This window comes from Petromyzon marinus, chromosome 32, assembly GCF_048934315.1.
Source record: "Petromyzon marinus isolate PM22_M1 ecotype Great Lakes invasive population chromosome 32, UKy_Petmar_22M1.pri1.0, whole genome shotgun sequence".
Classification (NCBI taxonomy): domain Eukaryota; kingdom Metazoa; phylum Chordata; class Hyperoartia; order Petromyzontiformes; family Petromyzontidae; genus Petromyzon; species Petromyzon marinus.
Genome location: NC_133698.1, coordinates 11,163,491 through 11,189,739, shown reverse-complemented (window position 1 = coordinate 11,189,739; position 26,249 = coordinate 11,163,491). Strand labels below are relative to the sequence as shown.

General features: G+C 50.6%; 1 protein-coding gene across 8 annotated transcripts in view; it reads left to right on the top strand.

Annotated features, from left to right (window-relative positions):
- LOC116948167 (pleckstrin homology-like domain family B member 1) overlaps nt 1-26,249 on the top strand; it is a 122,428-nt gene that overhangs the window by 7,554 nt on the left and 88,625 nt on the right. For all 8 annotated transcript variants that reach the window (XM_032964598.2, XM_076071284.1, XM_076071285.1 and 5 more), the window contains 3 exons: nt 17,162-17,263; nt 24,215-24,338; nt 25,403-25,588. In XM_032964598.2, coding sequence (XP_032820489.1) covers nt 17,186-17,263; nt 24,215-24,338; nt 25,403-25,588 — 388 coding nt within the window. In that variant the 5' untranslated portion in view covers nt 17,162-17,185. The remainder of the gene's footprint in view (nt 1-17,161; nt 17,264-24,214; nt 24,339-25,402; nt 25,589-26,249) is intronic.

The window sequence follows — 26,249 nt, the reverse complement described above, 5'->3', positions numbered from 1 at the left end:
ACAAATGTATATTATTGTTATTAAATACACTTGATGCTAGCTCGGCACAGATTCGCATCTGCACGCTATTTTTTACTCCCAAAAAAATGGAAAGCACGGGTTACGTTTCGTAGTCAAAAAATTATATATTTGTAATTTCACCAGGCAAAGCCCACTGAGCTTTTATAGCTTCTTTTTCAGAAGCGACCTGGCTGTCACAAATGATAGCTCAACGAAGTGGCTTATCACGTGGATATTCATAGCAGTCAAATACTCTAAACGCGTGATGTTGTTTATAAATGTGGCGGGGGAAAAAACGGAGGACCCGGAGAAAAATACACGTGACCACGGGGACAGAGAGACCCGAAAAACTCCAAATATGCAACAGGCGTTAGGGTCGTGATCGAACCTACGACATCCTGTATATCAGGCGAGGTGTGTTAACATTTCCTAGCCACTGTGGATGCATGGGGTAAGGAGCCAGAGGTTTGCAAAGGTGGCACGGCGAACGCTCCGGGCTTTCCTGGGACTCGGTGCTCTTCCCTCTCTTCTCTTCTCTCTCCACGTGGGATTCTGAGCAGCCTCGCGCCGCGTGCTAATTGGCTGTGGACAATGCGGCGTGCTGATTGGCTCTGGACGATGCCGCGAGCTGGTTGGCTGTGGACGATGCTGCGTGCTGATTGGCTGTGGACAATGCCGCGTGCTGATTGGCTGTGGACGATGCCGCGTGCTCATTGGTCGTGGGCAATGCCGCGTGCTGATTTGCTCTGGACAATGCCGCGTGCTGATTGGCTGTGGACGATGCCGCGTGCTCATTAGTCGTGGGCAATGCCGCGTGCTGATTGGCTCTGGACAATGCCGCGTGCTAATTGGCTGTGGATAATGCTGCGTGCTGATTGGCTCTGGACAATGCCGCGTGCTGATTGGCTGTGGACGATGCCGCGTGCTGATTGGCTGTGGACAATGCCGCGTGCTGATTGGCTGTGGACGATGCCGCGTGCTGATTGGCTGTGGACAATGCCGCGTGCTGATTGGCTCTGGACAATGCCGCGTGCTGATTGGCTCTGGATGATGCCGCGTGCTAATTGGCTCTTGACAATACCGTGTGCTGATTACCTGCGGACGATGCCGCGTGCTCTCTCAATTGTCTCTCTCTCGATCCCATACTCAACCATGGACCTGCGGAATGATATAATGATAATCATCATATAATTACATTTGTAAAAGTGGATCACTAGATCAAAAAATGCGTCGCCGTGTTTGGAAAGCGATGAACTAAACAGAACCTGCAGGGTAAACGCCCAGAACTTAGTGGGATGTAAAGGGACATTTAAAGAGGTGAATTTTTAGGACGGGACTTAAATAGCTCGAACGACTCTTGATTGTTTTTTTTAGCAAAGGCAAAGATTGCGCTTTCAAACGCGCTTCTGCGGCCGTCTGGAACGCTCTTCCGATATTAGGAAGCCATTAGAGCTATGCCCTTTTAAGTAATCTATTTCGACAAACTAATTAATTTCGAACTGCTTTGTGTGTTTAGTTTGTCTTCACCCCCCCCCCGCACCTCCGATGAGCACGGTTGGCTACGTACGGTGCATAAGAAGTTCAACATACGGTACATACAAAGCATTGTTCCATACTTTGAACCTTGACCTCGGGGTCCTTAGAAGAAGGCGATTCGAATTTGCCAGTGAGCTCGTTCTAGACTAAACATGGATCCGTTCCAGCAAACGTCTCGTTTTATATTTTACGTGTGCTTTATCTCACTTAAATCCTTTAATCCAGTACGATCAAAAACGCCAAAAACAGATTATAACGGTGGCTCGGACAGGCTGTGGACTGCAGCATCTTGTTCACGCTGAACCAGTACGACCTCTGTTAAAGTTTAACTCGTACACCCGAGGCCACGTCTGAAAGCATTTAATTTATAACAGTGGTACACTGCATCTTGTAAAGTACACTGCGCTAAAAAAATATTGGTAACATAATAAATAATACAACACGCTTCCTTTCCATACCTGTCCCTCCACGTATTTTTGTTACGCATCCCATCAGCCATAGATTCATCTGGGAGCGCGTAATTCATTGCTTCGACGCACGCAAACTCTGGGCAGAGTTTCGACGTTCAGTGTCTCATCGGCAGAGCCAGGCTTGCGTGCATTAATGCTGGTTAGCTGCCCGACGTTTGTGGGCAAGGATGTTCCATTCAAATCATGGGTCACAGTTAGACAAAAAAAGATATTCAGTGAGAAACGAATCTCTGTGGCGACATTGAGAAGTGTACATTGTTATGATTCGCGTGGCGATTAGGCTAATGAAGTGAACTGAGCTGTAACAACACGAGTCAAAATGAACGAGGCACGATACAAAAGAGATGGAATAGGTGAGAGAGAAAACACACTCTTACCATGCACAATACCAATTAACCCTGGAGGGCCTGGACCTCCCTTCGGTTGACTCAGCCGTAAGTGAATCCCTGGCGCGGTGTGTAAATATGAACAATGGGGGAGACAAAGGTGGGTTGGAGGTGTACCACTCTGATCCCTGGGGAGAGCGTGACTGTGCGTCTGTTACTGCTCTCCGTTGAAGGTCCCAGTGTGAGCGCTCAGCGACGCTTACGCACAAAGATTCGCATTGAGCACAGCAGCACATCTGGCAATGCCTGATGCGGACGGGAGATGACAGATACAATCACGTGCCTGCGCACATACAAAGATCCCCCGTATATAGCCCTTTAACAGACCGTTCGGGGGCAATTGCTGTTCGCGAGCAGCGCCTGTGAAGGCCGGCAAGCACCACGCCCGGCCGCCTTTGTCTCCCCAGTGGCGATTTTCACTACACGTGGCACCAGCTACTCATTTTGAGGCTGAGTCGACCCGGGGGAGGAGGCCCATGAGCGATTCAGATGATCGCGTACCGGTGATGGCCGTGAGCCGGAATCGAACTCCGGTGGTCCTGGTTCGTGGCGCAGTGTAGCGCTAACCGCCACACCACCACCGCTCCCCACACATTCACACGCATTCTCTCACACATTCTTACAGGGCAATTTCCCACGCACATTATCACACACGTTATCACACACACATTTTCACGGACGCGTACTCACACGCACATTCTCACAGCAAGAATCACCATTCGCCACCACATTGCGGTGACATCAACGCAGCGTTTGTGCCAGTCTAGGTGCACTTTGAGGACATGTGAAGTGTCGAAGGCTCGCTGCTTGGCACTTTCACACGCAAAAGAGACAAAGATCCCCCGCATGGACTTAACAAGGCTGTTGGGGCAAGTGCTGTTAGCGAGCACCTATGAAGGCCGGCACGGCAAACGAAGGGGTGGGTGGCCAGCACCACGCCCGGCCGCCTTTGTCTCCCCCAGTGGCGATGTTTACACATCGCACCAGATACTCATTTGAGGCTGAGTCGACCTAAGGGAGGCCTAGGACCGGTTCAGATAACCGTCACCAGTGTTGGCCGTGAGCGGGAATCGAACCCGGGTCACCGAATTCATAGCGCAGCGTAGCGCTAACCGCTCCACTACCGCTCCCCACACGCCCACACACACGCATTCACACTCGCACACACACACACGCATTCACACTCGCACACACACACACACGCATTCACACTCGCACACACACACACGCATTCACACTCGCACACACTCACACACGCATTCACACTCGCACACACACACACACACGAATTCACACTCGCACACACACACACACGCATCTGTCCACCACTTGCCATGCCAGGCTAAAGCGGCTGCTGCTGCCGCTTGCGAAGTTTTTTTGTAGTCGCAGCCGCCAGTCGCCCTCCCACGCAGCTCGCAACCTTCAAAGCGTCGCATCCGACAGGACGTTCCCGTGGAAGTCCGCTGCCCCGGGCACCTCGCCTTGAAAGAGAGGCGAGGGGAGGAGGAGGAGGGAAGGAAAAGGGTGGGGGGGGGGGTGATGCAAAGTTAAAGTTGCAGCTGGCTAGACTGTGACAAAGAAGAAGAACAAGAAGACACGAATAAGAAGTGGAAGAAAAATGATGACATCTTCTTGATCCTAAATCCGCACCACTCTGATGAAAACAGGAGTTGCCCTTAATGGCAGTAAAACAGGCGGTGTCAAGATGTTCAAACACCAAGCGGAGACCTGTTGCAATTAACTACACGCGCTTGTGGCAACAACAAAAAAACATGTAAACAAACATGCTCTGATAATATGTGGCACTGTCTTTGGCGCTGGTATAACTGCTCAACGCGAGCTATACATCCTGCGATACTTGCGTCGTCTTTGTCCTGTTTGCCTCAGCATTCTCTGCTCTGTCGCTCCAAGCTTTGTTTGGAGCGACAGGCCAGGTAGCTTCCACACAGCGTTACGCAGCTGATGAAAAGATATTGCCGCTCGGCTGATTCGGAGTGAGACCTCTGCTGTCAATCCGGAGCCGGTCATGAGCAACACTGCCCAGGTATGGAAAACTCTCCACTATCTCCACCACTGCCCCATCACCAATTGGGAGTTGTGGGGGTGGAGTGTCCGATGGTAGAAAATACCCAGGCAGGTGCTTAGTTTTGGTGGGGCTGATGGTAAGGCCCCACCTCTTGGTGGCAAGCTCCAGGTTCAGCAGCAGCGCCTCCAAATCCTCCTCTGAGTGAGCAGAAATCACCAGATTATCGGCATACATAACGTGGTTGTCAGATAGGGAGCCATCCCTTGACCGCACTCGAGCATCGATCAGCCTCCCATTCTATCTGTACCAAATGGAAATTCCTCCGGTACAGCCATCGAAGGCTTCGCGAACCACGTGGTCGAAAAAATAAATAATGTGCGAGCCAGAGGGCATCCCTGTCGCACCCAAAGCTGAACAGGGAATGTCTCCGACTCCACATTTCACACACCCACACACATTCACACACGTTCACACACAAAACCATACACACACATACATTCAATCGCAGTTGTTGCTCCTTCCATCCAATCCGCCCCCGGATCTGTGCCCGCGATCTCAGACGAGTTGGCGGCGAGCACGAGCCGTGGTTCCAGAGCGCCGTACCACCGCACCAAGCGACCCGATTTTCGATCGCTCCGTTTGGCGGCCAACATTGGTGACGGGTATCTCAAATCTCTCCATGCGCGACGCCTCGCTCGACCTATCCTACCCCCGATGCGCCGTTATGGAGAAACAAAAAAATATATGTAAATCGGCGACGGGGAGAGACAAAGGCGGCCGGGGCGTCGTCCTGATCGCATCACCGTCTCCCTGGACTTGCGCCAACAGTCTTGCGTCTAATCTGGGATCTGTGTGTGTTGTGTGCGTGTGTGTTGTGTGTGGGTGTCTGCGAGCGTCTGCGTCGTTTATAGCGGGAGATGCAGACCGGCGATACGCGGCTCCCATTGATGCGGCGGGTGATTGCGGGATGCCCCCTTGGCAGCTTGCACGACAATGTTTGTTTGTTATCCTAACGTGGGTTAGTGAGCTGCAGTTTTAACACGCGGCAGGCTGTCGCGACCAATGTTATTCATGGTAAAGGTTTGTTGGGTTAGATCGCGCAAGTATGAATGTTGTGTCGTAGCCCTCCACCACCCGACACAGCCAATTAGTAAGGGAATTGTCACGTAAACAAAACGCCAATTAGTTACTACTTCAGCCCACCGGTGTGTTGAAGAGTGAATACACAACGACGATAATTGGATTATTTTTTTGTTCCCCATATTTTGACTGTCCGATGCTTTGTGCCGCTCCGTCGGTACGCGCATGTGCTTCATCGTGCCGAGTGTGGCCGTGTCTGCGGTGGAATACAGGAGGTCGTGGGGGTCGATTCTGACAATGGTAAGATGTTAACTACCTCTCCTGGAATACAGGAGGTCGTGGGGGTCGATTCTGACAATGGTAAGATGTTAACTACCTCTCCTGGAATACAGGAGGTCGTGGGGGTCGATTCTGACAATGGTAAGATGTTAACTACCTCGCCTGGAATACAGGAGGTCGTGGGGATCGATCCTGACATGGTGAGATGTTAAATACCTCGCATGGTATACAGGAGGTCGTGGGGATCGATCCTGACAATGGTGAGATGTTAACTACCTCGCCTGGTATACAGGAGGTCGTGGGGGTCGATTCTGACAATGGTAATATGTTAACAACCTCGCCTGGATTACAGGAGGTCGTGGGAGTCGATCCTGACAATGGTGATATGTTAACTACCTCGCCTGGTATACAGGAGGTCGTGGGAGTCGATCCTGACAATGGTGAGATGTTAACTTCCTCGCGTGGTATACAGGAGGTCGTGGGTTCGATTCCGACCCTGAAGACGCCTGCTGTATATTTTGGAGTCTGCGTGTCTCTCTCTCCCCCTGTGGTCGCGTGGATTTTTCTCCGGGTCCTACGGGTTTTGGTCTCCACATTTAGAATCATGCGTTTAGAGTTTTTGGCTGATATACATTTCCACGTGATAGCCACTTCGTTGAGCTATCATTCGTCACCAGGTCGCTTCTAAATAAAGAGCTACAGTGCATAGCTCAGTGGGCCTTACCTGGTAAAATTAAAAAGTGTTTAGTTTTATGTATGTGTGGAGTCTTTGTAGGTCGACTCAGCCTCAAGTGAGTGGCCAACAAGACGCCACTGATAATGATGTAGTTACTACGTAACTGATAATGTAGTTACTACGTAACTGATAATGTAGTTACTACGCCACTGATAATGTAGTTACTATGCCACTGATAGTGTAGTTACTACGTCACTGATAATGTAATTACTACGCCACTGATAGTGTAGTTACTATGCCACTGATAGTGTAGTTACTACGCCACTGATAATGTAGTTACTACGCCACTGATAGTGTAGTTACTACGTCACTGATAATGTAATTACTACGCCACTGATAATGTAGTTACTACGTCACTGATAATGTAATTACTACATCAATGCTAATATAGTTACTACGTCACTGATAATGTAGTTACTACGTCACTGATAATGTAATTACTACGTCACTGATAATGTAGTTACTACGTCACTGATAATGCAATTACTACGTCACTGATAATGTAGTTACTACGTCCTGATAATGTAGTTACTACGTCACTGAAAATGTAGTTACTACGTCACCGATAATGTGGTTACTACGTCACTGATAATGTAGTTACTACGTCACTGATAATGTACTCACTACACCACTGATAATTTAGTTACTAATCCACTGATAATGTCGTTTCTACGTCACAGATAATGTAGTTACTATGCCACTGATAATGTCGTTATTACGTCACTGATAATGTAGTCACTACGTAACTGATAATGTAGTTACTACACCACTGATAATGTAGTTACTACGTCACTGATAATGTGGTTACTACGTCACTGATAATGTAGTTGCTACGTCAGTCCGTGTATATAAATCCCTATGTTAGCGTACGTATCTCACTGTAAGCCTGTGAGCCTCTGTAAATCTGTGGGTCTCTTTTTCTAAAGCCTTTGGGTTTCGATGCGAGGTCTATATGTTAACATATGGCTCTCTGTGAGAAGTCCATGTAAATCATTGTGACTCTAAGTCTGTGCCGAGTCTCGCCTCTACGTGACAGCCCATGCTGATTTGCAGTTCGCAACTGAGATCTCCGTGTCAAGACGACGCCTCCAAAATCACAATGAAATAATAATAGTTATTATTGTGATTATCATAATGGTGATGATGGTGGTCATGGTGGGAGTGCTGTCGTGCGGGATGAAGAAAAAAATATACATATAAATAATAATTAGTTTTCACTTGTATAAACTAGATTTTTTTATTCTTTGGGTCTTTCGGTAAAGCCACGTAGATAGAAGAAAAATAAAAATAACACGACTTTTCGATCGCAATATTTGGTTCCTGCCTCAGCAGCTCTCCCGCTATATTTTTTCACCTGATGACGATTGCTTGAGTTGCGATCGAAACGTCGTGATATTTTTTTATTATTTTTTTTCTATCTACGTGGCTTTACCGAAAGACCCAAAGAAAATTAATTCCTGCAGTCACGAAAGCTTTTAAGTCAAGATTTAGAATTATTTTACCAGGTCATGCCCCACTGAGCTATGTAGCTTTTTATTTTTTTAAAGAAGCGACCCAGCCACAAATGATAGCCCATTGACAAGATTTATCATCGTCCACCACCACCATCATCATCATCACGTGGAAATGTCTAGCAGTAGCCGAACACTCTGAACGCGTGACGTTGATTTTTAATGTGGAGGGAGAAATAACCGGAGGAGCAGGAGAAAAATCTACCGACCACGGGGAGAGAGACCATGCAAACTCCAACATTTATAGCAGCCATAAACTCTGAATGCGTGATGTTGAAACGAAGGATGTTGGCTTTAAATGTGAAGGGAAAACCCAGAGTTGTCGAGAAGGAAGGGCGGAGTGAGTGATGACGTGGTGGCTTGAGAGGCGGGGTGGAGAGAGGGGGGTGGGAGAGGTGGGGGGGAGTGCACAGATGTCGTGGGTTTTTTGCTTTTAATTTGATTTTAGTTTTCTATCTCCGTGACTTTACCTAAAGAACCAGGAATATGAACAAGAAGCGATGTCCCCACGTGTAGGCTGCCACAGTTCCGCTGTGACGAGTCGCGGCCCCGTTCTGCCTTCACTCGCTTTCGACGATCCGCTGACCCCACCTGCGCCCGAGCGAGTGACCCCGAAACGAGGCGCTGGTGACGTTGAGCAAATGCGCGTGGCCTGCAGAGACCAGAAACGTCGCCTGCCTTGACCCCCGCTGCGCCTCCACGCGGCTCGATGCATTGTCGGGGTCTGCGTCGCTCAAGTGGAGTCGGCAAACTGCGTCTCAGGAGCGTCGTGCGGCTCTTTTAAGTAACCGCCGCTTCGTGCCACGTTGTTCATTTAGGACCCAGAACCGCCCCGTAGTCACCATTCACCGCGCAGTGCCATTGCGGCTGTTGAAATATTGAAAAAAAAAAGAAAATGGCTCTTATTATTACTCTGGTTGCCGACTGCCGATGTAGCTGAACAGTCTGCTCGGGCAAGTGCTGTTAGCGAGCACCTATTGAGGACTGGAGCGAGCACACGAGAGGGTGTAAGTGGGTAGTAACCACGTCCTGATGTCTCATCCCAGAGTGCTGATGTTTCCGCTCCGTACCAGGTGATTATTTGAGGCTTGTCTCGATCCAAGGGAGACCCGGGACCATTTATAATATCGCAAACCACTGCGCTACCACTCCCCATGAAGACAAAGATCACCTCCCGTATAGCCTTAGCAGACTGTTGGGGCAAGTGCTGTTAGCAAGCAGCACCTATGAAGGCCGACACGGCACACGGTGGAATGGGTGGCCAACACCACGCCCGACCGCCTTTGTCTTCCCAGCGGCGATGTTTGCACACCGCACCGGGTCCTCGTTGGAAGGCTGCAGTCGACCCAGAAGCGGCTCAGATAATTAATTATTAATCGCCATTGATGTTTGACCGGGAATTGAACCGGCGCTAATCACTCCGCCACCACTCACCAGGGTCACACTCACGCACACACACACATGTTTAGCCAATTGTCAGATCGTGCGTCGATAAAAAAACATATATAATCGCACGTTCGCTGGGTCACTTCAGCCCACACGCAAACCACAATCAGATTCAAAGACTCGGCCTAGTTGCGCTCCGATTACATTCCACGAGCGTGGACAGGGGGAGACTCACTTTCGTTTCTTTCTTCAATCAGACCCAGGCTACTGTTTCCACCTCCGCCACCCGTTACGGGTTTGTGCCCCTGGCCCTGTAGACTCTGGCCTTGGCGCTCGTGTGTTTAGTCTGCGGGACGCGGCTGTTGTCGATGCGATGTCCGTGATCGGAGCGCCGTGTTTAGAACTCGTCGGGCGCATGTGGACCGCTCACAAAGCGCCGGAAGAGTTTTTTTCCCTCCACCCCTCCCTCCACCCCCCCGCCACCTTGCAGACGTCTGGAATTTTAAATAAAAGTGTTTTTTCTCTCTCTCTTTCTCTTTCGGTGCCTTCTGGAGCCATAAATAAAGAGGTGGAGAGGTTAAATTTCGATTTAAAGCTTTCGTGACTGCAATGATTCATCTTCTTTGGTTCTTTCGGTAAAGTCACGTAGAATTAGATAAAGGCCGCTTGTGTTGTGGCCGAAACGTCGTGAGAATATTATTGTGTTATTTTATTTTATCAATTTATTATTTTATTCTCATTCTACGTGACTTTACCGAAAGAACCAAAGAAGATGTGGCGAGGTTGTTGGTGAGAGACACGCAGTAAGAGACACGCAGTAAGAGAGACAGAGTAAGAGAGAGACAGAGTAAGAGAGACAGAGTAAGAGAGACACAGAGTGAGAGAGACACAGAGTAAGAGAGAGACAGAGTAAGAGAGACACAGAGTAAGAGAGACACAGAGTAAGAGAGAGACAGAGTAAGAGAGACACAGAGTGAGAGAGACACAGAGTAAGAGAGACACAGAGTAAGAGAGACACAGAGTAAGAGAGACACAGAGTAAGAGAGACACAGAGTAAGAGAGAGACAGAGTAAGAGAGACACAGAGTGAGAGAGACACAGAGTAAGAGGGACACAGAGTAAGATAGACACAGAGTAAGAGAGAGACAGAGTAAGAGAGAGACACAGAGTAAGAGAGACACAGAGTGAGAGAGAGACAGGGTAAGAGAGAGACAGGGTAAGAAAGACAGAGTAAGAGAGACAGAATAAGAAAGACACAGAGGAAGAGAGAGACAGAGTAAGAGAGAGACAGAGTAAGAGAGACACAGAGTAAGAGAGACACAGAGTAAGAGAGAGACAGAGTAAGAAAGACACAGAGTGAGAGAGACACAGAGTAAGAGAGACACAGAGTAAGAGAGACACAGAGTGAGAGAGAGACAGGGTAAGAGAGAGACAGAGTAAGAAAGACAGAGTAAGAGAGACAGAATAAGAAAGACACAGAGGAAGAGAGAGACAGAGTAAGAGAGAGACAGAGTAAGAGAGACACAGAGTAAGAGACACACGCAGTAAGAGAGACAGAATAAGAAAGACACAGAGTAAGAAAGACTTTTGACTTTTAAACAACTTTTATTGCCGCCAGCGGCAACAGCACTGGAGGCGATTCCGATACGAAATACACAAAGTCACCAGCAACACAAAAAACCAACACGATACATCCACGTGTGTGGGGGGGGGTAATGGAAATCATCGCTCCCCTCCAAAACGGCCGCGGCTCGTTCCACTGTTTTAGGAAACACTCGCAGGCGGTGGTGCTGCGCTGGAAAGTCTCTCTGGGGGGCTGGGGGGGGGGGTTTGGGGGGGTTAGGGGGGAGGGGTTGGGGGGTTAGGGGGGGCTGATCTCCCCACCAAAAAAAGACCCCCCCCCAGTATAGCCTTAGCAAGTGCTGTTAGCGAGTAGAAACACCTACGAAGGCGGGAATGGTACATGGAGGGGGTGGGGGGCCAGCACCACGCCCGGCCGCCTTTGTCTCTCCTCCAGTGGCGATGTTTACCCACCGCACCGGCTACTCATTTTGAGGCTGCAGTCGACCTAGGGGAGGCCCACGACCGGTTCAGATAATCGTCACTGGTGGTGTTGGTGGCCGTGAGCGGGAATCGAACTCGGGTGGCCTGGTTTGTTGCAGAGCGTAGCGCTAACCGCTGCACCACCGCTCCCCAAAGACAAAGCTCCCCCGTGTAGCCTTAACAGACTGTAGGGGCAAGTGCTGTAAGCGAGCACCAAAAAGGCCGGCACGGCACACGAGGGGGTGGGTGGCCAGCACCGATTATCTGAACCGGTTCTGGGCCTCCCCTAGGTCAACTCAGCCTCAAATGAGTACCTAGTGCGGTGTGTAGTAAACTACGCAACTGAGGAGACAAAGGCGGCCGGGCGTGGTTGCTGGCCCACCCACCCCCTCGTTTGCCGTTGCCGGCCTTCATAGGCGCTACTCGCTGACAGCACTTGCCCCTGCAGTCTGTTGCAGGCGACGCGGGGTGAGGTCTTTTTGTCTTTGAGGGGTTTTTTGTAACGCGACGTCGTTGATGCGAACTGCGAGTCCACCACGCCGTTCGTTGTGGGAGGGATGGGACCCCCCCTCCTCCTCGATTTATGAAAAATACGGAGACAAATCAGCGTCTGGGCTCGAGGGGGGACAAAGCTGCTCCCCCTTCTGTGATTCCCCGTACAAGAAAGGGCCGATGTCAAGTCGCACTCTGCCGTACCGCCGCCTCCTGGCAAGCCTAGGTAATGGCACCCTCCATCGCCTCCATCTCCTCCTCCATCGCCTCCTCCATCTCCTCCTCCATCGCCTCCATCTCCGCCTCCATGGCCTCCATAACCTCCTCCATCTCCATCTCGACGGCACCTCCGCAAGGAAGTTTCGCGACGCCTGTGCCATCCAACAAACCCTCGCCTCCACGAGCGCGCGCACACACACACGTACTGTGATCACACGTGTGTGTGTGTGCGCGTATATATTTTAATCCATGAAATAAACAATATATATCGTGACTTAAAACTTCCGTGACTGCAGGAATTCATAATGGCAGCTGCCAGTGCACCACTTGTTAGCAGCGCGCTGGACTCGCGATCCAGAGGTCGCCTGTTCCATTCCACCTCCTGGGAGTCGCACTTCCAACACGGGCACGTTTCTCAATTGCCCCCTCTCCCTTCCAGCCTCTATCCACCCACAAGTAGAAGTAGAGTTTGCTCGAGTGGAGGAAGGGCCTTCCGCCAGCAGTGGCATGAGCAAGCAATTGCAGGGCTGCCCCCTCTATCTCTACAGGTGGTGAGATTTTAACTAACTCGCCTCATATACAGGGGGTTCGTGGATTCGATTCTGACCCTTGACCCCTGTATGTATGGAGTTTTTGTTGTCTCCCTCTCTCCCCGTGGTAACGTGGATTTTTTCTCTAGGTCCTCTGGTTTTTCCCTCCACGTGTATAATCAGCATCAGCCGCTCAGAGTATTTGGCTGTTATAGATGTCCACACGATGGAGCACTTCGTTGAGCTATCTTTGTGGCCAGGTCGCTCTATGATTTTAAAAGGGCTACGATGTTCAGTGGGGCCTTACCTGGAAAAATACAAATAATATATATGTTTAGTTATTTGGTTTTACTCAGAGGGTGATCTCATCCCCCACTGAACACCGTGGTGAATGGCTCCGTGACAGCGATTGTGCCCTCCACAGGGCAGATCAAAACAGCCGTTTGTGTGGCACCGACCGGTCTGATGAAATTTTCAGATTTCGTTTTCAACGCTCCACAGTAACCCACGCACGCAGAGCCGCAAGGCAAGCCACTCTCCCGCGTCGGTGTGCAGAGCGAGCGACTCACAGCTGGCGAGACGCGGTGTCACCAACTCCTTAAGATCCTCATAAATGTCACGAGATGCGCTACTTCTAAATTTGTCAAAAATAAATTGTCACGAGGCAATGTAGCGAGTGTCACCCAGAGTCCACCGACACATTGCCCTTCGCACCAAACCTGCGACCGCCGCTAAATCCGCATCTTCTCCTCGTGCCAGAAAGTCGCTCGACGTTGAGTTTCCTTGGGATGGCCGGCACGAGCCCCTGGCGCGAGGCATGAAAATGCCCTCTCTCGGTAGCCTGTCACCTGGGCCACTCCAACCCATGGAGCCCCCCTGCACGTTGTCACTGCCTGCGTAACTCAACAGCCACTCAAACCGCTTCCCGCTTTGGGCAAATTGCGTGTGCCCATTCCTCGCTATCAGCAACGATGCTTGCTGCAGATGTGGCGTGTTTTGGCTTTTCCCGCAGGATTTAACAGACTGTTGGGGCAAGCGCTGTTAGCGAGCACTTGTGAAGGTTGGCACGGCACACGTGGCAGTGGGGGGGGGGGGTCAGCACCACGCCCGGCCGTCTTTGTATTCCCCAATGCTGATTTTCATACACCGCAGCAGGCGCTAAAATTTAGGGGAGGCCCAGGACCGCTTAGATGTTTATCGCCGATATTAGCTGTGAGTGGGAATCGAACTCGGGTCGCCGGGTTCCTATCAACAATACACAGCGATGCAAAACTCACACCCGCATACACAAACACACATCGAAAACTCGCAAGTACACACACACACGCGCGCGCTGACGCGACACATACTCCACTTTTAAATTCCAGGCCTGTCAACAGCTCTCCTATTCAAAATCAAGGTCACATTCTGGCGGAAGCCAGAACCACGCGTTCCCGTCCTGTTGTTCAGTGTTGCCCAATATATTTTATAAACTGAAAGCACGTTTGAATATAATTTGCATAATTTACAGCCGGGTTGAATGGTGGCGCAGTGGTTCGCGCATTGGGTACACGCACCACGGATAACATTGTTGGAGGGTAACGTCTGTATCACCCTCCCCCAGCCCTGCCCTTCACCAACCCGCGGGTGAAGCATGGTCAAACAACCCCCCTATGACCAACACGGCGTGGGGAGGCCTTCATCCAGCAGTGGATTCACAAATGATTGCAAATGATGTTTTCATTATTAGCATAGAGAACACTACAGAGAACACACCCGTTTTAGCCTGCATATAGTCTGACGTGAGATGTACTGTTTGCGAGCACCTATTAAGGCCGGCACAGCGCTTGTATGAATGGGCGAGTACCATGGATGTCCAGCCACCTTTGTCTCTCCAGCGCTGACGATAACACTACTTTACCGAGGGCCTGTTTTAGGCTGAGTTAACCTAGGGGAGACCTGAATTGACCTTAGATATCATTTGACAGTGCAATCTGCAAGTTCAGCAAAAACAAATTCCCCACAATAGCAATATAGAAATTTTAAACTACAAATATCCCCCGTGTAGCCATTCAAACTACGGGGGCCAGTGCTGTTAGCGAGCACACAGTAAGGCTGGGACAGCACTCGAAGGAGCGGTATGGCCGGAAACACTATCGACCGCCTTTGTGTCCCCAGTGCACCACACCAGGTTCTCATTTAAGGCTGAGTCGATCTAGGGGAGGAGGGAAGCCTACGGCTGGTTCAGATTATTGTCACCGATGTTGATCGTGAGTGCAAATCCAACCCAGGTGGCCGGGTGCGTAGCGCAGTGCGCTACACACTGCGCTTGCCGATCCCCAGCCACAAAGAGAAAGCTCAACCCGTATAGCCTTTGCCATACTGTTTAGGGCAAGTGCTGTTAGCGAGCACCGATGAAGGCTGGAACGGCGCACGAGGGGGTGGGTGGGTCAGCAACCACGTCCGGCCGCCTTTGCCTCCCCAGTGGCGATGTTTACACACCGCACCAGGGGACTAATTTGAAGCTGAGTCGACCTAGGGGAGGCCCAGGACCGGTTTCGAACAATCGTCATTTATGTTGATCGTGAGTCGAAGTCAAACCCAGGTGGCTTGGGTGTGCAGGGCAGTGCGCTAACCACAACGCTACCGCTCCCCACACACACGAGTACAGTACACACGTCCGCAGAGTCCTGCTCATATGATTGATCCAGCTATGTGCACAATATATCCTCCCACTTTGTGTCTCCGCTCACAGGAAATTACTTCCACATTTATTTCCGAATGGACGTCGTTCAACCATCCAACCAACGTAGTACCCCCCACCCCAGTTCTCCACTGGGGCTCTCATTCAGTTAAAGTTTTTGGTCAGCAATCAGTTTCAAATTCGAGACGCCCCCAATGCAAGCTGGGGTTATTTTCCTAATTGTTTTGGGAAACTTTCTCCACCACCACCAACAACAAAAAATATTTACGCGATGGAAAACAGTTTGTATCGTCGGTCTAATTTGTTTATAAGGGGCCGTCCATAAATGACGTCACGCACCTGGGGGGGGGCGGGGGGGGTCAGACGTTTGTGACGATGTGTGACGAGGGGAGGGGGGTTTGAGAAATGTGGCGTCACATCAAAATGCGCAACTTTAAATAAATATAGACAAACACGTTCTACTTAATTAAATAGACTTTTTAAATCAATGTTTTCTCCTACAACATCAGAGTGCAGCGCCACATTAAATACGCACTACAACAGTTTAAAGCGATTTGAAGCATGTTTTTTTGGGGGGTGGGGGAAGGGGGGCAGAGCTTTGTGACGTCATATTTGAGGGGGGGTCTGACTTTTTGTGACGCCGTGTGACGAGGGCGGGGGGGTCAAGAATCGTCCAAAATCGCGTGACGTCATTTATGGACGGCCCCTAGGATACAGCACGTGCTTTTTGGTAGCTTCGCTTGCTCAAGAGGTCAGAGCGTTGAGCCGGCGACGCTGAGAATTCGCGGGTTCGAACACAGATGTCAGCCACTGCTCGTTGTTAAACGGGGATGTCGATTTTGGTGAGTTTGAAGGTCTCTGCCAGGCTGTTAAACAATGCACGCGAAAGATATAATTACAGTTGGTTAAACGATCAATTTGGCTCAACGTCAGGTTCTGAGAATTACAAAAAACGTTCGTGTGTCATGCGGTGCAAAATGTCTCGCTGTAGCAGGGCGTGAGGGAAAGTTCATCCGATCAAGCGGCCTCTGGTCTCAGATGTAAGAAGGGATCTCAAAAGTGGCTCTGTGAAATCCCCTTCCGAGGGCCGTTCTTTCACGTGCAGTGATGCGCTGCTTCCCCAGGGAGATTGATTCTTTATCTCACGACTGACGCTCATAGCACAATCGGGATAATATTTGGGGAAAACACGCAGTAGAATGAATGGGCCATTGCCAGACTATTTATAGGTGTGTGTGCGTGTGTGCGCACACAGACCTTTTGCCATTCCAATTCTGGAGGAGGGCCTCCCAATGCTTGTGACGGTTGGGGTTTTTTTTTTCCCCCACATACTTCACCATGACGTGGACCCACAGAAGTATAATACAACAATTGGCTCGGATCTACTGGACTGCCCTCTGATGCCCACCCACCACGTAGCATCGCAGCAGCCCGCAGCAGTACGGCGATGAGCGGGCGCTGCGCCAATAACCCGGTGGCCCGAGTTTTATTCAGCGATGGATATCTCTACCGCTCCTGAGCCTTCCCTAGGTCGACTCAGCCATAAGTGTGGTGTGTAAATATCAACAGCACTGGGGAGGAAAAGGCGGCCGGGCGTGGTGCTGACCTACTTAGCACCATTTGTGTGCCGCGCCGACCTTCATAGGTGCTCACTAACAGCACTCGCCACCAAAAAGTCTGTTAAGGCTCTACGAAGAATCCTTGTCTTTGTCACAAGTATACGTAATGTACGTGCGTGTGGCTTACACGTGTGTGTGTGTGTGCGTTTGTTTTACTTCCACTCAGCCTGACTCTCCAGGGCTGCGGAGGATGGACGGGGTTGCCATGGATACCACGGAGAGTGTCAGCACCGTCCAGAAGAAATCGCAGCAAGTGGTTCAGATACAGGTACCCAGGCACGGCACGAGCAAGACAAAGATCCCCCCTGTAGCCTTCGGCAGACTGCCGAGGCAAGAGCTCGCGCGAAGGGTCAAAGCGGCACGCGACAGGGTTTGGGGTGCTCAGCAACCACGCCCAACCGCACTTGCCCCAACAGCTCGTCTGAGACTATACAGGGCATCTTTGTCTCGTCGTGTGTGTGTGTATGTGTGTTGGGGGAGCGGTGGTGTAGCGGTTAGCGCTACGCTGCGCTACGAACCCGGCGACACCGGTTCGATTCCCCGCTCACGGCCAACACCGGTGACGGTTATCTGAACTGGTCCTGGGCCTCCCCTAGGTCGACTCAGCCTCAATTGAGTACCCGGTGCGGTTTGTAAACATCGCCACTGGGGAGATAAAGGCGGTCGGGCGTGGTGCTGGCCACCCACCCCCTCGTGTACGGTTCCGGCCTTCATAGGTGCTCGCTAACAGCACTTGCCCCTACAGTCTGTTAAGGCAATATGTGGGGATCTTTTATCTTTGTGTGTATTTGTGTACGTGCAAAACAATCCCAACCCCCCTCCCCGTGCTATAGGGATGGAAAAATATAGGGAGTGCCGCTTTTGCAGGAAGACCAAAAACCCGGACACAAATTTCTCAATCGGAACTTTGTCGCGTTGTCAAACTGTGCGGTGGTACCACAGACAGCACCTCAAATTAGCACGGTTGGCTACGTACGGCGCGAAAGGAGTTCAACATTTACATACAGACATATATCATTTGTCAATGCATGAACGTGCTAAACGTGCAATGTGCATAACACAGCTTTATTTTTTGGGTTAGATCGCGTAAATATAAAAGTGTCGTTAAATCCGCCACCACCCGACACAGCTAATTAGTAAGGTTTATGACGTAAACGGAACGTGCCAATTCGGTACTCGCGTAATGATGTCTTCAACGCACTTATCTTGAGATGTTTCTTTATTTAATGAGCCGCGTGCTCACATTCTGATAGGCAGAGACTCTACTGCAACAACCCCGAGTCTCCCGCGCATCTCCCTTATATACGGTCCGAGGCCACACCCACATTCCCGAACGTTCTTGCTGGTTCTAGACCGCGCACTCTCCCGGCAGACTCCACCGTCCTCTTACATCACCTGGACACGCTCCTTTTCCCGATCATTCCCGTAGCCACCAGTACATTTGAACTGCAGGCTGACTCCCGTGTCATTACCTCCCGTAGCCACCAGTCCATTCGTACTGCAGGCTGACTCCGCTATCATTACATCCCGTGGCCACCAGTCCATTCTCACTGCAGGCTGACTCCTCTGTCATTACCTCCCGTGGCCACCAGTCCACTCGCACTGCAGGCTGACTCCTCTGTCATTACCTCCCGTGGCCACCACTCTATTCACACTGCAGGCTGAATCCCCTGTCATTACCTCCCGTGGCCACTAGTCCATTTGCACTGCAGGCTGACTCCCCTGTCATTACCTCCCGTGGTCACCAGTCCATTTGCACTGCAGGCTGACTCCCCTTTCATTACCTCCCATAGCCACCAGTCCATTCGTACTGCAGGCTGACTCCTCTGTCATTACCACCCGTGGCCACCAGTCCATTCGTACTGCAGGCTGACTCCCCTGTCATAACCTCCCGTAGCCACCAGTCCATTCGTACTGCAGGCTGACTCCTCTGTCATTACCTCTCGTGGCCACCAGTCCATTCGTACTGCAGGCTGACTCCCCTGTCATTACCTCCCGTGGCCACTAGTCCATTCTCACTGCAGGCTGACTCCCCTGTCATAACCTCCCGTAGCCACCAGTCCATTCGTACTGCAGGCTGACTCCTCTGTCATTACCTCCCGTGGCCACCAGTCCATTCGTACTGCAGGCTGACTCCCCTTTCATTACCTCCCGTGGCCACTAGTCCAATCTCACTGCAGGCTGACTCCCCTGTCATTACCTCCCGTGGCCGCCAGTCCATTCACACTGCAGGCTGACTCCCCTGTCATTACACTAGTACAGCACACCGGTATGTTGGAGAGTAAATCTGCAACATTTACCATCTGAGTACGACGTTGCACGTGCAATGTACAGTGAGGGAAAAAGGTATTTGATCCCCTGCTGATTTTGTACGTTTGCCCACTGATAATGAAATGATCAGTCTATAATTTTAATGGTAGGTTTATTTGAACAGTGAGAAACAGAATAACAACAAAAAAATCCAGAAAAACGCATGTCCAAAATGTTATAAATTGATTTGCATTTTAATGAGGGAAATAAGTATTTTACCCCTCTGCAAAACATGACTTAGTACTTGGTGGCAAAACCCTTGTTGGCAATCACAGAGGTCAGACGTTTCTTGTAGTTGGCCACCAGGTGTGCACACATCTCAGGAGGGATTTTGTCCCACTCCTCTTTGCAGATCTTCTCCAAGTCATTAAGGTTTCGAGGCTGACGTTTGGCAACTCGAACCTTCAGCTCCCTCCACAGATTTTCTATGGGATTAAGGTCTGGAGACTGGCTAGGCCACTCCAGGACCTCAATTTGCTTCTTCTTGAGCCACTCCTTTGTTGCCTTGGCTGTGTGTTTTGGGTCATTGTCATACTGGAATACCCATCCACGACCCATTTTCAATGCCCTGGCTGAGGGAAGGAGGTTCTCACCCAAGATTTGACGGTACATGGCCCCGTCCATCGTCCCTTTGATGCGGTGAAGTTATCCTGTCCCCTTAGCAGAAAACACCCCCAAAGCATGTTTCCACCTCCATGTTTGACGGTGGGGATGGTGTTCTTGGGGTCATAGGCAGAATTCCTCCTCCTCCAAACACGGCGAATTGAGTTGATGCCAAAGACCTCCATTTTGGTCTCATCTGACCACAACACTTTCACCCAGTTGTCCTCTGCATCATTCAGATGTTCATTGGCAAACTTCAGACGGGCATGTATGTGCTTTCTTGAGCAGGGGGACCTTGCGGGCGCTGCAGGATTTCAGTCCTTCATGGCGTAGTGTGTTACCAATTGTTTTCTTGGTGACTATGGTCCCAGCTGCCTTGCGATCATTGACAAGATCCTCCCGTGTAGTTCTGGGCTGATTCCTCACCGTTCTCATGATCATTGCAACTCCACGAGGTGAGATCTTGCATGGAGCCCCAGGCCGAGGGAGATTAATGGTTCTTTTGTGTTTCTTCCATTTGCGAATAATCGCACCAACTGTTGTCACCTTCTCACCAAGCTGCTTGGCAATGGTCTTGTAGCCCATTCCAGCCTTGTGTAGGTCTACAATCTTGTCCCTGACATCCTTGGAGAGCTCTTTGGTCTTGGCCATGGTGGAGAGTTTGGAATCTGATTGATTGCTTCTGTAGACAGGTGTCTTTTATACAGGTAACAAGCTGAGATTAGGAACACTCCCTTTAAGAGTGTGCTCCTAATCTCAACTCGTTACCTGTATAAAAGACACCTGAGAGCCAGAAATTTTTCTGATTGAGAGGGGGTCAAATACTTATTTCCCTAATTAAAATGCACATCAATTTATAACATTTTTGACATGCGTTTTTCTGGATTTTGTTGCTGTTATTCTGTCTCTCACTGTTCAAATAAACCTACCATTAAAATTATAGACTGATCATTTCTTCGTCAGTGGGCAAACGTACAAAATCAGCAGGGGATCAAATACTTTTTTCTCTCACTGTACATACAGTCGGTGCCTGTGTATGTTCGCGAATCCTGCAACAACAACTAACCTTCTGTGAAAGGGTTCGTGCGCCAGGCTGGGTTCACAAATGCCGTTTGCCACACGTGTGTGTGCGTGGCCAAGAACGAGACGGGTGGATCGGCTTGCGCCAGGATTGCGACACGGGCCCCCGTGCTCCGAGCCTCCCTGTTCAGGGCTAAAAATGGGATCTTTGTGTGACGCTGACGGCAGCGCGTGCAGCTCTGTTCCAAAAAAACACGCAATGACTCAGGGTGGCTTCAGTTGAATACACCAAACAAGGTGGTGAATGTTCGAACGTAGAATCAACATTCTTTTTTTAACCGCAACTTTAGTGGGCGTGGTGGTGGGAGGGGAGGGAGGGTTCCACAGTCGTTTAGAGGCACAGTAAATCATTGATGATGATGACCAGATTTTTGTAAATCCACTGCTGGATGTACACAACCTCTTCCACGCCGTGTCGGTCAAAGGGGTTTTTTGACCATACTTCACCTCACTGGTCAGGGGGAGGAGCCCAGGACCAGGTTAGTTAACGTATGACCCACCACGTCATTGCAAATGTATTGCATTTCCTTTAATATAACGGGAGGATGTGCTTCTGTCGCGCTGTTACACGTGTCGCATTGCTGTGACCAAACAGATCATAATTCCCAGCCATTCTCTATCAACTGGCACTGTGTCCCCTGCCAGGTGAATGTCACACACACAGAAAGACAAAGATCCCCCGTATAGCCTTCAACAGACACTTGGGGCAAGTGCTGTTAGAGAGCACACACACCAGTCAACAGCAGCAACTAAATGAACCGCTCTCCCCTTCTCTCTCTCTCTCAATTGAAGCTAATTTTTGCTCGCTCACCGCCTCTTGCTTTCGTCTCCTTTCATCCTCCCCTCGGTGAAATATATTTGAATCCATTTAAATAAACAATATACATCAATCAACACACGCACACCACGCTCGGTGTCACGTGTCTGTGTGTGCGTGCGTAGAAGCTCACGAAGTGATCCGAGTGCGGTGCGTGGCGCGCCCGGCGACCCCAGGGCGAGCCTCGTTGCGATCGATCGACCCAACACCTCCTTCTTACTCCTCCTCCTCCTCCGGCTACTGCTGCTGCTCATGTAGTCACTCTCTCTCTCTCTGTCTCACCCCCTGGTATGCATGTACGTTGAACCGTGCTAATCGGAGGTGCGGTTTGTATGATATTTTTTTTTAAACTCCGTTCGCAACATACAGTAACCAGCTGTAATAACAACAACGACGGTAAGATTAAACACATCAAAAAAAGCTAGGGGAGAGGGGGGTGTGGGATGGGGTGGGGTGGGAAGCAAAGGTTAATCATGGTGCGGGTTTTTTTTCTCTAAAGCTTTAATAAAGCCCAGAGACCTCCTCGCCCGGGCAATTAGAAGAGATTTAATGAATTCATGACCGCGCTGGCTGAGGCCATAATCAGAGAGCCTCCATTGGGGCCACGAAAGAGGCCCCCGAGAGAGAGAGAGAGCGGCCGGGGAGAGCAGATGGCCGAATGGGGGGGGGAAAAACAACCGCACGTGCCTGGCGCAGATTTCGCACGCAATTTGGATCAAAGGCATTTATTGTAGCTGCCCCCAAAGGGGGTTGGAACCACGTGAGTTTCGTCTCTTGGCATCTCCATTCTGGGTCTCTGTGTGAGTCTATGGGTCTCTGTGTGAGTCTAGGGCTCTTTGAGTTTATGGGTCTCTGTGTGAGTCTTTGGGTCTCTGCGTGTGCCTATGGCTCTCTGTCCTCATTTAAACTGACTCTGTTATTAGCATCACTTAAGTGTAAGTGTGAATGTCATTTAGCAACATAATTGCTCGTACTTTTAAGTTTGTTTTGTTTTTCAAATTGCTAATTGTGGAATGCTTTCATGATGTCTCCTGCCCGAGTCGCCCACTTGTTAAAGCTTCTTAGCTCAATGGGTTTTACTCGCTGGGAGGGGGGGGTAGAGGGGTAAGTGGGGGCTCCATCGGACACTGGTGGGCATGGCAACAGCGTGGTGGTGGAGTAGACTCGGCGTTTAACCTCTTAAATCTATTTTGAACTTTACCAGGTAAGGCCCACTGAGCTATGTAACTCATTTTTCAGAAGCGACTTTGTCCACAAACGATAGCTCAATGAAGTGGCGAATCACGTGGAAATGTATAGCAGCCAGATATTGTAAAACGAGTGATGCTGGGAGAGAGAGAGAGAAACATGCAAACTCCAAATATACAGCAGGCGTCAGGGTCGGGATCGAACCTACGACCTCCTGCATACCAGGCTCGGTAGTTAACATCTCACCATGTAGAGAGAGAAACATGCAAACTACAAATATATCAGGCATCAGGGTCGGGATCGAACCCACGACCTCCTGTATACCAGGCAAGGTAGTTAACATCTCACCACGGAGAGAGAGGGAGACATGCAAACTCCAAATATACAGCAGGCGTCTGGGCCAGGGATCGAACCGACGACCTCCTGCATACCGAGCGAGGTAGTAAACATCTCCCGGCTACCGTGGGGCCCTGAAAATCCAGCTGCCTCTCGAAATGCCGCGCGACAATGCAGGGCATCGGCGCGAAGACTCCGTCCGTCCGTCTGTAGACTAAAGGTTCAAGGTGCCTCGGATGTTTTATTGGACGGAGAAAGTCCGCTAAACACCGCTGTGTCATCTCATGCCCGCGGCTCGGAAGGCGACGCCAACGATCGGTGGCGGACGAAAGCCACCCCCGACCCTCCCAGCACCCTCGGTTGGGAAGAGGGTGACAGGCTCCATGCGTGTGCGTGATTGTTCTTCCTTGTGTGTGTGTGTGTTTTGTTCTCTCGGCGCGACGATGGCACCCCTAGCGCCGTTTTTTGTTTTAATTTCCTTCGAACAATTTGGCCGATTTTCTGAAAGGGGTAAGCCCCCGGAACTGCTCTTCCAAATGCTTACTACTACTACAACAACAACAACAGCAACACACACCAAGAAACAGCATCAAATAATTTCTCTTGGGTTGTCTGCCGGGCGAGTTTGTCGGCCAAACCTCCACCTTGTACTTCTTCTCCACCACGTACTTTGAGATTCGTTTACTTTGAGCGACTTTGCTGAACTCTGTCTCGCAGTTGTTCATCGCCGCGGCGTCGGCGGCCAATGCTTAGGATCCTGGCTTCTGCCGGCTCGTGATTAAACCGCACCTCCGATCGGCACGGTTGGCTTTTGTACGGTGCGAAAGAAGTCCAGCGTACGCGGCATACAGCCTGCGCTTTCATCGCTTGTTTGTTTGTCATCAGAGCACGTCGCTGGACGTGAGCGAGGCCGGCAAGGGGCTCAAGGTGCAGACGGAGAAGCCTCACCTGGTGAGCCTCGGCGGAGGGCGATGGAGCGTGGCAGTTACCCTGCTGCCCCTGGACCAAGGTGAGCAGCATCAACAACAACAGCAACAACAATGATAATAACACGTGGCAACACGCGACAACAGTGACCACGGCAAGGAAGAACAACAACAACAACAACTCATGACAACACGCAACAACAATGAACACTAAACAGCAACACAACAACAACATTCACGACAACAATGAACAACAACAAACAACAACACGCGACAACAATGATCACGACAACAATGAACAACAACAAATGACGACACACGACAACAAAGACTATGACAACGAAGAACAAAAACAACAACAAACAGCGCGAGGTCTCCATGAAATATGTGAATATTTTACTAGTTTTACAATCTATGTAAGCGATGTGGCGTGCCGGTGACGGCAGCACAGCAAGTGGACTTATTGGAATGTGTTTCGCCGTCTGTACGGGGATCGAGCGTTGCCCCCTCGCATAAGGCGGTGTGGGTTTTCGCCGGGCGCTCCGGTTTCCTTCCCACGTGCACAATAGCTCTCATTAATTCGCTGAAAGCACCTTGACACACTGTTTGTTCTTTACCACAAGGCCTAGCGGGACACTGCCGGCCCTCTTGGGTGGCATTCACAAAATTAATAAATGTGCCGTTAACCCGCCAACACCCGACATAGTCAATTAGTAAGGTTTGTCACGTAAACACAACGTGCCAATTAGTTACTACTTCTGCCGACCGGTGTGTTGGAGAGTAAATCCACCACATTTACAATTTGAGCAGAACGACGTTTCGCTGGTAATTACATCCAGCATCATCGGGCGATTTTTCCAGTACTGTCGGGTGGCGGCGGGTTCACGACACGTTTATACTTACGCGATCTAACCCAAACAACCTTTATCACGAATAATATTGGGGCGCGAAAGCCCTACGTGTGAAACAGCTGTAGAGCTCAGTGGGGCCTTACCTGGTGGAATACAATTAAAAAATATCCTTCAGTTATTTGGTTGACTTAAAAGTGGGTGATCTCACTCCCCCCCCTCCCACCACCACACCCCACTGAACACCCTGGTGAACCTTGCTCCCCTTGCTTGTGTCCGTGTCTGCCTGGTGGCGCCAGCCCGCACCACGTTCGGCCTGCCGGGCGGGCAGCCCCCCGTCGACGTCGCCCTGCACGGCCGCGGGGTGGCGGCCGACCACTGCCACATCGAGAACCGCGCCGGCAGCACCTTCACGCTGCACCCGCAGGGGAACGCCTGCTCCGTGGACGGGCAGGACATCTCCAAGCCCACCGTGCTGTCCCAGGGTGAGTGAACGATGCCCTCCCACCCACCCACCCACACTGCGTTGTCCCAGGGTGAGTGAACGATTCCCACCCACCCACACTGCGCTGTCCCAGGGTGAGTGAACGATGCCCACCCACCCACACCGCGCTGTCCCAGGGTGAGTGAACGATGCCCACCCACACCGCGCTGTCCCAGGGTGGGTGGGTGGTGCCCCCCACCCAATGTGGCCCATGTAAGGCCATTACTAAACACAAAAGATATACAGCACACACAGCACAGCACACACACACACATCAATCAATGCATTGTTAAACGTTTGTAGTCACTTGCCAAGGCTTAGTTTACTTCGCACAATCATCAAAATGTACACACAATATATCCGAAAAAAACATTAGAGAGAGCACCACTGGGCTCACAACCATCGCATCTGCGCTGCGGTGCCTCCAACGTATTTTCTCCCACCGCTTATGCATGAATTATCAAACAGGCCGAACGTTCAGTGAGCTAAAGCCACACACTTTCTCCCTAACAAGCCACTTGACCGCCCTTTGAGCGCATGCTATCTTTACGAAGCGTACCAGACAGGAAAATTAAGGGGGGGGGGGGGGTGGGGGATAAAAAGGCCACACTTGGTCGCGTGCCCTGGGATGAAAGGGTCATTTTGAGACGTACATCTCTTAG